This window comes from Bidens hawaiensis, unplaced genomic scaffold, assembly GCF_021521415.1.
Source record: "Bidens hawaiensis isolate Kalapana, Puna unplaced genomic scaffold, B.hawaiensis_p1.1 tig00075217_1, whole genome shotgun sequence".
Taxonomy (NCBI): Eukaryota; Viridiplantae; Streptophyta; class Magnoliopsida; order Asterales; family Asteraceae; genus Bidens; species Bidens hawaiensis.
Genome location: NW_027506707.1, coordinates 21,662 through 34,383, shown reverse-complemented (window position 1 = coordinate 34,383; position 12,722 = coordinate 21,662). Strand labels below are relative to the sequence as shown.

The 12,722-nt window shown below is 35.7% G+C and overlaps 1 protein-coding gene across 2 annotated transcripts; it reads left to right on the top strand.

Moving 5' to 3' along the window:
* The first annotated feature begins 560 nt into the window (after positions 1–560).
* LOC143618433 (respiratory burst oxidase homolog protein A-like) lies at positions 561–11,450 on the top strand. 2 transcript variants are annotated; one of them, XM_077090653.1, is made up of 14 exons: positions 561–1,203; positions 1,460–1,619; positions 1,776–1,824; positions 2,679–2,792; positions 6,628–7,050; positions 7,772–8,158; positions 8,268–8,363; positions 9,236–9,351; positions 9,412–9,579; positions 9,666–9,825; positions 10,369–10,569; positions 10,665–10,793; positions 11,160–11,238; positions 11,334–11,450. In XM_077090653.1, the coding sequence occupies exons 1-14, from the start codon at positions 561–563 to the stop codon at positions 11,441–11,443; spliced, it is 2,835 nt and encodes a 944-aa protein (XP_076946768.1). In that variant the 3' UTR covers positions 11,444–11,450. The 2 variants fall into 2 exon arrangements, with proteins under 2 accessions (XP_076946768.1, XP_076946767.1); XM_077090652.1 differs by having other exon boundaries at positions 10,363–10,569.
* Positions 11,451–12,722: the final 1,272 nt, after the last annotated feature.

Sequence of the window (12,722 nt, the reverse complement as noted above, 5' to 3'; positions counted from 1 at the left end):
GCAGTCTACGGATGTTAAAAAACTAACAATCATCTTCTTACAAACTACAGAGGTTTGGTCCACATCTTCTACAGATATCTGCAGATGTGATGTGTAAACTGCAAACATTTTACATCTGAAAAAACAAACATCACCTAAGTCCAAATATAAAAACTTAACCAAACATATAATCCAACTACAAACCATTAACACAAAATAAACAACTTCATAAAAACGAAAACTAAAAACACAATAACGGTTTGATCACGACGACACAGTAATCTCCAAGTAAACAACCAAAAAATTACAAACTGATTTCCCTAATCATATTTAAACAATAATATATATCTTCCTTCACTTCTCATAAACTAAATTTCACTCATCTCCTAAGTCTCTTTCTAATATTATTATTATTATTATTATTCTCTCTCTCTATTCTCTAACACCCAACCCATGTATACTTTCCTCTAATCATATTCACATTATTTATATTCATATTCATATTCTTTTCATTTTCCATCATTCGTCACACTTGAGCTTTCTCTTTGGTGCTATTATATTATTATTATCGGATTAATACTATGCGAGGCGCCCGTCACGAACGCCGATGGGCGTCCGATACCGTCCCGGACAACATGCCGAGCGAAAGCTCTTCGCCCGCGTACACCGACACGTCCTCGATGAACCCGACTGATCAGGAGTTCGTAGAAGTCACTCTCGACCTTCAAGATGATGACACTATTATCCTTCGCAGTGTCGAGCCAGCGAGCGCGACAGTTATCCACGTGGACAGTGAAAATGCGGAAATTGGGGCGCCAGTTTCCGCGTTCTCGTCGCGCTCGTCGACAATGCGAAGGAGCTCGTCGAACCGGTCGAGCCGGTTACGACAGTTCTCGCAGGAGTTGAAGGCGGAGGCCGTGGCCAAAGTGCGCCAGTTCTCCACGGAACTAAAACGGTTTCCGTGGAGTTACGGCCACACCGCACGTGCCTCGTCCTCAACGGCTGTTGGAGGGTTGGATTCTGCGATGGCTGCTCGCGCGATGCGGAGGCAGCGTGCGCAGCTTGACCGAACACGTTCGGGCGCTCATCGAGCGCTTAAAGGACTCAGATTCATTAGTAATAACAAAATCAACGGTGCGGATGGATGGAATGAGGTTGAGAATAACTTCAAAATCCTTCAAAAGGATGGGTATCTTTATCGTGTCGATTTCGCACAATGCATAGGTTTTTATTTCTCGCTATAGCTACACCGTCCTCATCTGATTTCACGTCAAAAAACGACCATTTACAAAACACTCAGACGGTCGTTTTGAACAAAAAAAAGTCATCGTTTAAGAACTATTGCTCATAACAGCCGTTTTGTCAAACTTTGTAAATTTTGGTTAAAACGGTTGTTTGGAAAACTTTCAGACGGCCGTTCTAACCATAAATGGTCAAACTTTGAAATTTTTTAGTAACCGGTCGATGTTTATGTTTGAAGGAATGAAGGATTCGAAGGAATTTGCGCTTGAAGTGTTCGACGCGATAAGCCGAAGACGAAGATTTAAAGTTGACAAAATTAGTAGGGAAGAATTATACGCATATTGGTCGCAGATCACCGATCAGAGCTTCGATTCTCGCCTCCAAATTTTCTTCGACATGTAAGACTTACAATTACTGGTCTCATGTTCAAACCTGTGCAAATGCAATGGAACATATTATTATTGGTGTAAAGTAAAGTAGCAGTATCAATAACAATTAGCCGGTCGTTTTATTACTTTGATCTACTATATCATATCTTGTACTTACATTTACAGGGTAGACAAGAATGAAGATGGAAGAATCACTGAAGAAGAAGTTAAGGAGGTAAACATTGATCATACGTAATATTATTATTATTATTATTTGATTTTCAGTTATTTTAACACAAATTATTCATCAATGAAATATTCAAACCTGTTATTAGATAGCCACATTTAGGCGTGGCGAGTGGTTGAAGAGTTGATTTGGTGATCATTTCTGTTATACAAAATCTTTCAATTCTCAAATATTTTTATTAAAACTATATAAATAATTGAAGCTTATATTACACTTTTACTACATATCTATTAAGCTTTTCTGTGATATTATCAAAAGTTTTATTAACATATACAATAGTTATTTTGAAGTATGTTAAATAGTATTGTATGCACAAGCAAGAACCACAAGTGTCACATGCACTAGTGAATCCATTAACTTTTTTTAAGGGGTGCCACTTTATTGTTAATTAGGGTTATTCTTCATTTCTTTGAATATGAATATGATGTATGAAAAACGAGTATCGGATATTAGAGAATACTAAGAAAACTACTCGGGTCCATCAGCATATTCAAACATGCGCAATGACGATTTTTCAATGCCTTTTACATTAACTCTTTAAAATCCTTCAATTTCCTTTTGTAAGAAAATGTGTTGCTAAGTCTTTGTCATAAATTATTGCTACAATTTTGGAAAAATTTACCTAAAACTATTTTGGAACTATACTAAAAGTGATATTTTCACTTTTATGTTCAAATACTTCCAAGTGCAATTCTAAACAATTTTACAGAAATAATAATACATGGCATTACACATAAAATATGTATAAAAAGTTGTACTTTGAAAAACAAATAAGGGGGTTTGGTAAAGACTTTTTCTTACATAGCACATGAATGAATATTAATTTTGGAAAGTGTTAACAGATAATAATGCTAAGTGCGTCAGCAAACAAGTTATCAAGGTTAAAAGAACAAGCAGAAGAGTATGCAGCTTTAATAATGGAAGAGTTGGATCCGGAAAGACTTGGCTACATTGAGGTGCGTGTGGGCCCCACCCTTGTGTTTTTATATGGTTTCCACTTTTTTTCATATTACTAATTTAGTTGTCAAAGTAAATAAATGTTTAGCTAACCAGTTTTTACTCAAAATAGAATTGGCCCGTTTGGTTAATAATCATCATTTAACGAGATTTTCAATCAATAAAATTTTATCACATGTAAAATAAAGCTTGGAGGAAGTTTGTAAAAGTCTTGACGGAAGACGAAAAAATCTTGTTGGAAGACGAAGAGAATCTCGTCGGAAGACGAGGCGAATCTCGTCAAACACCAAAATAAATCTCGTCAGGGCGCCTAAAAAATTCCATCGGTTCGACGGTCCCCCCCCCCCCCCCCAAAAAAAAAATCTGACCGTCTGAGCAAGAAATCGCTATGTGGTGTGACTTGGTTGGTTGAAAAATCTAATGGTAAATTATTAAGTAGGCCGGTCGACTGGTTTTGAGTAAAATTTTTTTATGAAAAAACCATTCGTATGGACAAATTATTTATTTTAACCGGTTAAAAAGATATTTTGGTCATTCTTTATATTTAGATATTACGTTAAAAAAAACTATTATAAATGTAAGAAACTAAAACAATCTTTGTACGACTCTTTCTTTTTAAATACTTAGTGGTACTTCTCCCATACAAAGTATAGAAGTTTACGTTAATAGATGATAGATGTATTTAATAATTTTTAAGTGTTTTTAGCTATAATAATAAATAGCCATCATGAAATCATCTATTTTGACACATCTTTCTGTCTGTTTTGATATTTCATGTGACTATTTTATACAATTAGTTAGTAATTAGGTAAGTTAATTTTATATGTTAAAAGTCAACCACTCAATTGTTATAAGACAGCCATTGAAATCAATAGCTTGAGATTTGTCTTGTGTTTTCATTTATTCATGTTCTAGATTCTTGAATATTTACATAAATTGAAAATTTTATCTTTTAAAATACTAGACTAGAGATTTGACTTGGCATAAAATATAAAAAATGTGAGGTGTCATCATCAAAAATAAAATTTTGCCATGTGAAATTATAATAATAAAGTAGAAATAGTTATTGTAGTAGGATGAACATGATAGAAATTAGAATTCATGAACTGAAAAAGGATATAATATATTTTTGTTACTTAATTAAATCAAGTGGTGTGTGTTAGTTTTCAAAGTAGTGGTTAGCCCAAAAGCCTTAGGCTAAGATCAGATTAATTACATTGTTGTTCAACTGTCCCATGAAGAATTAAGAATGAATATAACAACATTGGAATACACATTCTTTTTTGGTTGTTCACCTGCTGTCTATTGGAAGAAAAATATACAAAACATATTCTTAAAAACTAATGTATCCATAAATCAACTTTACACGTATGCACTAAGTAAATTTTTAGTTAAGCGATTTTTTGTAAGATCACCTAATTTAAATTGCAAATTTTAACTTATATAGTGGTGACACGTTTTTCTTTTCTTTTTTTAATTATGATAGAAACTTTTTTTATTTATACGGGTTAAATAAAGAAAGTATTAAATATTTAGTAGTGAAAATTTAAGAATTATATAATAATATTTTGAGATAAAATATGATTGAAATTATGTTTAACTTTATTAACTTATAATCTAAATATTTGAAGTCAAATATCTAATATAAGTTACTGTAGTTTTAATTTTAATCTACTATATATGCATTTTTGAGAGATGAAATAAGATAAATAGAAAAAATAATCTTGAACTCATAGAATTATAACACGTGGCGCACCTAATTACATATTTATTAGGTTTAGATTTTGATACTGTGGAATTCTAAATTCTAAATAAAAGATATATGAAGCTTGTTAGTTTTTAGATTATTTTTTTTATAAACACAAACTAAATTGGAAGTAATCATGAAATATATCCTTTTGACATCATAAGATATTACATTTATGAAGAAGTTGTTTTATTCTTCTATGACATTTTTATGTAACAACGTGTGCTAATAATAATTTCTTTGTTTTCCAATTTCTTTGTTTTCCACTTAGGTTCCATACCTTATCTTAGCAAGCATCTTGACACATGGTTACTATGATTCACATTATTTGTTCCCATCATTGAATTTGTTGTATTGTCCCCTCAATTACGCGTATTCTCCACTATCCCATGTGTATAAAGTAGTCAACCATATATTCTTATCATCAATAATATCATAAAACACACAAAAATGGAAACAAAAAAAAATCAAAATTTCACTCTCACTTTATATTCGCACATAGAGGGTTCATACTTCATAGTTATACTCTAGGGTAGTCAATTGTGTTGGGTTCATAGGTTATGGGCTAGCGAACTGAAAATGCAACCTGAATCTGACCCATGTTATTATTTGTGTCAAATATGTTAATCATAACTCACGCACATAAATTTGGGTCGACCCAAACTCCACATGTTTAACCATATTTAAAAAATAATAAAAGGTGTTTTTAACAATAAAATGGATATAATTTAAACAAAAGTACAAATTTTGTCCTTTAAACATAACCGATTTACGGATCAGATCCGTAACGGTGTCCTTTAATGGACAAACTCTCTCGAGTTCTTTTGGACTAATTGTTATCCAAATCCTCCGTTAAGTCCTGGCATGTGTGCATGTGAGGGTAAAAATGTAATATGAATATATATTTTTTTTGAAAAATATTAAAAATCTTGAATATAGATCGGAAAATGCAAGTGTATCTTCAAAAAATTGGAAAACAGAGAAAACAAAAATAAAAATCTATTCATTATAGTTTTTTAAAATACTTAAACGGGCTAATGGGTCAACCAGAACCGACCTGTTTTTAAAACGGGTCACCCCGAACCGCAGCCCATTCTATAACAGGCCATGTCAGTCGACCCAAAACCTGGTAGAGTTTGCGTGTCGGTACTACCGACTATGAGGTAGGGCTGGGTGGTCGACCGACCTCTGCCCGCAGTGGCAAAGCTTGGGCTTCGTCACGGAGGTGATCGAAGTCACGGACCCAAAAATTTTTGTGTTGACGATTCGGTTCGTGTCAGTGATTCGGTTTGGATCGGATCAAACAATATGACATCCATATATCTATTTATGTGGCAATGGCAATGGGCGGTAGGCGGCGGATGGCAATGGCTGGGGGTCTCCGGTGGGAACAGGGGCGCAAGTGAGAGGAGGGAACATGTTTATTAGTTTTCAAAATCCAAACCCTAATCTATCCCCATTTTTTATGTTGTTGTTTAAACAAGTTTTTATTTTTACAAATAGCCCCCTCCAATTTTGAGTTTTATAAAAACAAAGCTTTTTTATTATTCAACTATTATTTTGTAATTTTTGTTTATAAAAACTACGAGGTTTTATAAAAAAAAATCAAACGATAGGTATTATATATATAAAAAAAATATAGTGGTGACTGTAGCTTTTTAGAAAAATATTTTGGGGTGATTGCGGTTAATACCTATACAATTTTCAGGAAAAAACGCAAAATTTATCATACTAACTGAAAAAATGGCAGTGACTGGGGCCACCCCGGGTCCCCAAAAAGCTTCGCCCTTGCCTGCCCGACACCCTAATAGGCCCGATTTTTTTATTTTTTAATTATATATAATTTTTTGAAAAAAATATATGTATTTTTAATGTTTAAACCCAAATACTCAACTCATCTAAGACCCAAATTTTTTTCGCCTTCTGCCCAAAAAGTAACGATTCTCGGAGACGGCTCTGCATGTCAGGTTCGGGTCGTGTCAACAATACCATAACACTGATAATCACTCTAACTATATTTTGCATAATCATTCAAATTATTATGTAACTAATTTTGATAAAATGAATTTTTTGTTATGATCATACAGTTATGGCAGTTAGAAACACTACTCTTACAAAAGGACACTTACCTCAACTACAGTCAAGCTTTGAGCTACACAAGCCAAGCCTTGAGCCAGAACCTACACGGACTGAGAAACCGCAGCCTGATAAAGCAAATGGGCTCGAAATTCATATATTATTTACAAGAAAACTGGAAAAGACTTTGGATTATTAGCTTATGGATTTTGATCATGATTGGTTTGTTCCTTTGGAAGTACTTTCAATACAAACAAAGGGCTGCATTTGAAGTTATGGGATATTGTGTTCTTACGGCTAAAGGCGCAGCCGAAACGCTTAAGCTTAATATGGCTATCGTGTTATTGCCCGTGTGCAGGAACACTATAACTTGGTTGAGGTCTACTAGGTTGTCTTATGTCGTACCGTTCGATGACAACATTAACTTTCACAAGGTTCGGTTCGTTTTTATATTCAAATTTGGTTTGGGTTGAACATGCCATTTTTAGAACGGTTTATGACACGACACGAACTTGACACGAAATTTTGTGAGCTTGGTTTAGCATAAAGGGGTTTGGGTCAGATTCGGTCAACCCAGTGAACACGTTTAGCTAAACGGGCCGTGTTAATATCAACCTGGCGGTTGACCTGTTAACCTGTTTAACGCATTTTTTTTTTCAAATTTAGCTTTGATTTTTATGTCATAATTTAAATTGGTTGAGTGTTTTATACTTTTATACCAAAGTTCAACCTTAAAACAGAAATTGATATAAGATTTTATAATTAAATTGTAACTGTTTTGTACATATTTGTATTTATGGTTCTAAAATTGTAATTTAGAGTATTAATATGTAATCCAGATTCTATGTCTAACACGACTTTCGGCTTCGTGCCAAATTTTCAGGCCCGTTTCGGGTTGGACCCAAGAACTCAACCCGTTTAGCGCCCTTGGGTGAATAGGGTCGAGTTAGGTTGACCCACAAACACCTTTTGCCCCCTTTTTTATTTTAAAAAATAATAAATAATTGATGATTCAAGCATAATCACAAAAACAATATGATTATTAGATTTAGAAGGTATTATGCATTGAAAACATAATATAATTTATAGACAACTTATATCATGTTTGGCCCATTTGAGCCATATTAATTTTGTACATCTTACTTGCATTTGCAGACCATAGCTGCAGCCATAGTAATCGGCATAATACTCCACGCTGGCAACCATTTAGCATGCGATTTCCCACGCCTTATAAACGAAGACGAAAGGCAATACAATCTTGACATGAGTAAATTCTTTGGTTCAAACCAACCAGACTACATAACCTTGGTTAAAGGTGTGGAGGGTGTGACAGGAATAATAATGGTAGTTTGCATGATCATTGCGTTCACACTCGCAACCAGATGGTTCAGGCGCAGCCTAGTGAAACTACCAAAGCAGCTCGACAGACTCACGGGCTTCAACGCGTTTTGGTATTCGCATCACTTGTTTGTTATCGTTTATGTTTTGCTGCTTGTACACGGGTGGTTCCTTTATTTTGTGAAGAAATGGTACAAAAAGACGGTATAATGACTAACTTTTTGTTTATTAATTTAACAACAAAATGTAGTATATAACTATATACATGATTATATGTATGTATAATAACTGTGGCATAATATTGTTGTTTCAGACTTGGATGTATCTTGCAGTTCCGGTTCTGCTTTATGCAGGAGAACGAACACTCAGATTTTTTCGGTCGGGTTCTTATACTGTCCGGATACTAAAGGTTAGCAAAGCCATATGTGTAGATATGGCTAGATGGGCGGGTCGGGTAATGGGTCATCTTTACTGTAGGGGTGCTAAACGGGTCGTGTTCGCAGGTCCAACATGAAACGACCCGAACCCAAAAATCTTGTTAGACAAGTGAACCCGAACACGACACGCATATTTGTGGGTTGACCTGAATACGGCCCGTTTGACCCGGAGGTTTTTTTTAATTGTTTTTACATGTCAAGACTTTAAAAATACATTTGTACAACCAAAAATACAAAATTTATATAAAACAAATACATTTTTAAGTATATAAATGGATTAAATAGGCCAACCTGTGAACCTGTTGGACTGACCCGAACACTACCCATTTAGCTAAACAGGCTTATGGGTTCAACCCAAAATTGACCCACCCGGACCCGTTTATACCATGTGAGTTTCGTATCTAGTTTGCGTTGTCTCAGAAATTCACACCCACTGGCTTAGTTAGGGCCGGGGGTGCCCCCCCCCCCCCCCCCCTCCGGTTTTTTCACATAGTAGTGTAAATTTACCCGTTTTCGCCCGAAATTTTTTACGCGTAGTGTAAATTTAGGCGTTTCCGGCGGAAAATTTGAGCTCGGCCCCCTGGTGTCTTGGTCCAAGCTTCGCCACTGTTCACACCCCATTCACACCCTAATCTTTAGTGGTCCACTTGGCCCAATTAGGATTTTTTGAACAACAAATGTTTTTTTTTCTTCCATTTTCTATATTTTTGCAAAATACTTTATGAGTTAACTATGCTATACTAACAACGTACATTTGACAAGTTCAATAAAACAAAATGTATGCACTATTTTTTTGTTTGACTTCTAATGTTTGTGATGTTTTTCTTATTGTAACAACATTTAGGTTGCCATTTATCCCGGTAAAGTTCTCACGTTGCAAATGTCGAAGCCTCCTCAGTTTCGGTACAAGAGTGGACAATACATGTTTGTGCAATGCCCGATCATATCACCATTCGAATGGTAAATATAAATATCTTAAAACGATATATAAACATAAATTTATGGGCTACTTTTTTTTAGGCATCCATTTTCGATAACATCTGCTCCAGACGACGATTATCTAGCTATTCACATACGAGAGCTCGGTGACTGGACACAAGAACTAAAACGAGTATTCTCCGAGGTCTGCGAACAACCCGTGGCTGGTAAAAGCGGGCTGCTTCGAGCCGATGAAACTACAAAAGCAATGTACATAACTATATATTCATTTACCTACTTTTTTATACATAATTAGTATGCTAACAATACTAATAATAAGATTAAACTGATTTCAGCCTGCCAAGACTGTTGATAGACGGGCCATACGGTGCACCAGCACAAGACTATCGAAAATATGACGTTCTCTTGCTCGTTGGGCTCGGTATTGGAGCGACACCTTTTATTAGTATTCTTAAAGATTTGCTTAACAACATTGTCAAAATGGAAGAACTTGAAGTAAGCAACTTTTTATATAGAGTGAACTGCGGTTTTCGTCTAAGTGGTTTCTCCAAATCTGCGATTTTAGTCCAACAGTTTCAAATTTGCGATTTTCGTCCCGGTGGTTTCATTTTACTTGCAATTAAACCCGAATTCACTAATCCTGTTAAGTCTGGTCGTTAAACCCATCAGCGTGTCCTTCACGTGAGGGGCGGTTTTGTGCCTTTTCTCCCCAGTCCTAATTCGCAAGCCCCCTCACGTGAGGGGCTTGGGTGTATATTGGGGAAAAAAAGACAAAACTGCCCATCACGTGAAGGTCATGCTGATGGGTTTAACAGCCAGACTTAACGGGTTTAGTGAATTCGGGTTTAACTACAAGTAAATTGAAACTACGGGGATGAAAATCGCAAATTTGAAACTGTTGGACAAAAACCACAGATTTGGACAAAACACAGGGACAAAAACCACAGTTCACTCGTTAATATAACTATGCATCTTTTACTAACATGTCGCGTGGACTATCAAGTGGCTAATAATATTTTAACTTGATTACAGTTTCAGGATTCAACGTCGGGCCATAGTAGGCGATCGGATCAGAGTTCGGGGAGTGGTGACTCATCATCATATCATGGGAAAGTGTCTCCAAGTAAGAAGAAGACTTTGAGGACAACAAATGCATACTTTTATTGGGTGACCAGAGAACAAGGTTCATTTGATTGGTTCAAAGGAATCATGAATGAAGTTGCTGAACTTGATCAAAGAGTATATAACTATATATGTGTATATTATTATTTTTGTGGTTATTTTTTTTATAGATTTCCAAAAAAATTTATGAATATCTGTGGTTATGTGTATAGGGTGTGATAGAGATGCATAATTATCTAACAAGTGTCTATGAAGAAGGCGATGCTCGGTCCGCTCTGATCACCATGGTTCAAGCTCTCAATCATGCTAAAAACGGGGTCGACATTGTGTCCGGAACAAGGGTAAGATTCGGGAATGAATTGATATAACTCACCTAAACAAAAACACACACGGAACAGATATTGAATAACTCTCAATATAGGGAAAACTAACTCGAGAATCCCTAGTACATGTAACTCGTGTCTCTTGATAGACCCTAACTCGGTTTCATCTCGTTTGTTTTATAATGTGAACCATAACTAGATTCGTACATACTAATACCAACTTGCTAGCCAAGACATTACGAATTTTAATTAGGAAAAACAAAACATAACCAGCTATGACGTATTTGTTATTTGTGACTAGGAATCCGAAATTACCAGCAAGATAGGTATCATTCTATAAGATTCTTACGTAACATTTTCATTGATATAAACTTTCATTAACAGGTTCGAACGCATTTCGCGAGGCCAAATTGGAAGAAAGTGCTCTCAAAAACTTGTACAAAACATGCTGGTGCTAGGATTGGTGAGTATACTTTAGGTTTTATGTTTGTGACAATTAAACAAGGTAAAAACATATATTAGTTGGAGAAAATTAATACATGATACGTTATGTGACAGGTGTGTTTTACTGTGGTGCGCCGGTGCTAGCAAAGGAACTAAGTAACTTATGTCATGAGTTCAACCAAAAAGGTTCAACCAAATTTGAGTTTCACAAGGAGCACTTTTAAGGTAATAATAATAATATTATTAGTATTATTATTATTATTATTACACAAATGTAAATGTACAGTTACAGTAAGAAAGGAGGATATATTATTTTTGTTTCATGCTAGCAACCTTTGTTAACAAGATGAGGTTAAGAATATCATTGACTTATGCCGGCACACGTGGCGGAAAACCAGAGGTGACAGTTGGCATGATGGTAGTGGTGGGGTCCACATAGAAGGTTGACATTTGGAGTTGGAGTCGGTGGAGGGACATGAATCATGATGAATCTTCTAGAAGTGATTGAAGGTGATGGGGCCCACCTTGAATTGTTGATATTTGTTTTTCTTATACAGATACATTTTTATACTTGATTATATTATTATTAATTTTAATTTTATTATTATTATACAACGATAGTCATGTCAAAATACCTTTCAGTTAAGTCGTGTACATCATCTAAAACATTGATTTTATTAATCTTTTATTATCAAAATCTAAATACTGTCCAAAAGTCCATTGTTCATATTCTTCTTTAAAGCCCATAAAGCCCAAACAAATCCATGTCACATTAAAGTATTAAACAGCACATATGTGCCATAAAGAAGCCAAAGCCCAATAGACTTTCGGTTTTGATTAGTACAAAAAAATCAGGTTGGGACCGGTGAACCAGCTTCTAACACGACCCGAATCCCTGATCATACACTATAACTGGTTTGGCCCAGGCCGCTTCGGTTCCTGGCCCAGCCCAACGGTTTGGCACTAGTTTGGGGATTCAACATGTAAAACCGGTCGGTTTCAACGGCTCAAAATATACAGCCGTTGGGATGATTGTTGGTGCCCCTTCTTGATCGTTTTTTGACTTTCTTTTGCACTTTTGCTCACATGTGTTGGTATAAATATGTGATGGATGTTTGGTTCAATCATGACATTCAAAAGCACTCTCCGTATACATTAAACACAGAAGTGGTTCGAACCCTTCCTAAAAAAAGAACCCGCAAAACATCTCAAATGGCTTCATCTAGGTACACTTTAAAGTTTAAAGTTAAACGGCCCATCTAGCAGCCGGCTACACTTTTTGGGCCAGTTATCCATTAGGCCCAACGAGAGAAATGGCCATATATGTTAGTTTTATGTCACGGACCAAATATTTGAAGATCGAGATGCTTAAGTTGTGTCGTAACGTTTGGGTTTGTTGGCTCGTCCCGGACTTCATTGGGCACAGCTTCAACGGGAAGGAAGGCGTACATGCCTAGTCGTGCTTGCATGACGAACGCATCGCTGGTTGCGAGCTGTTGCCGC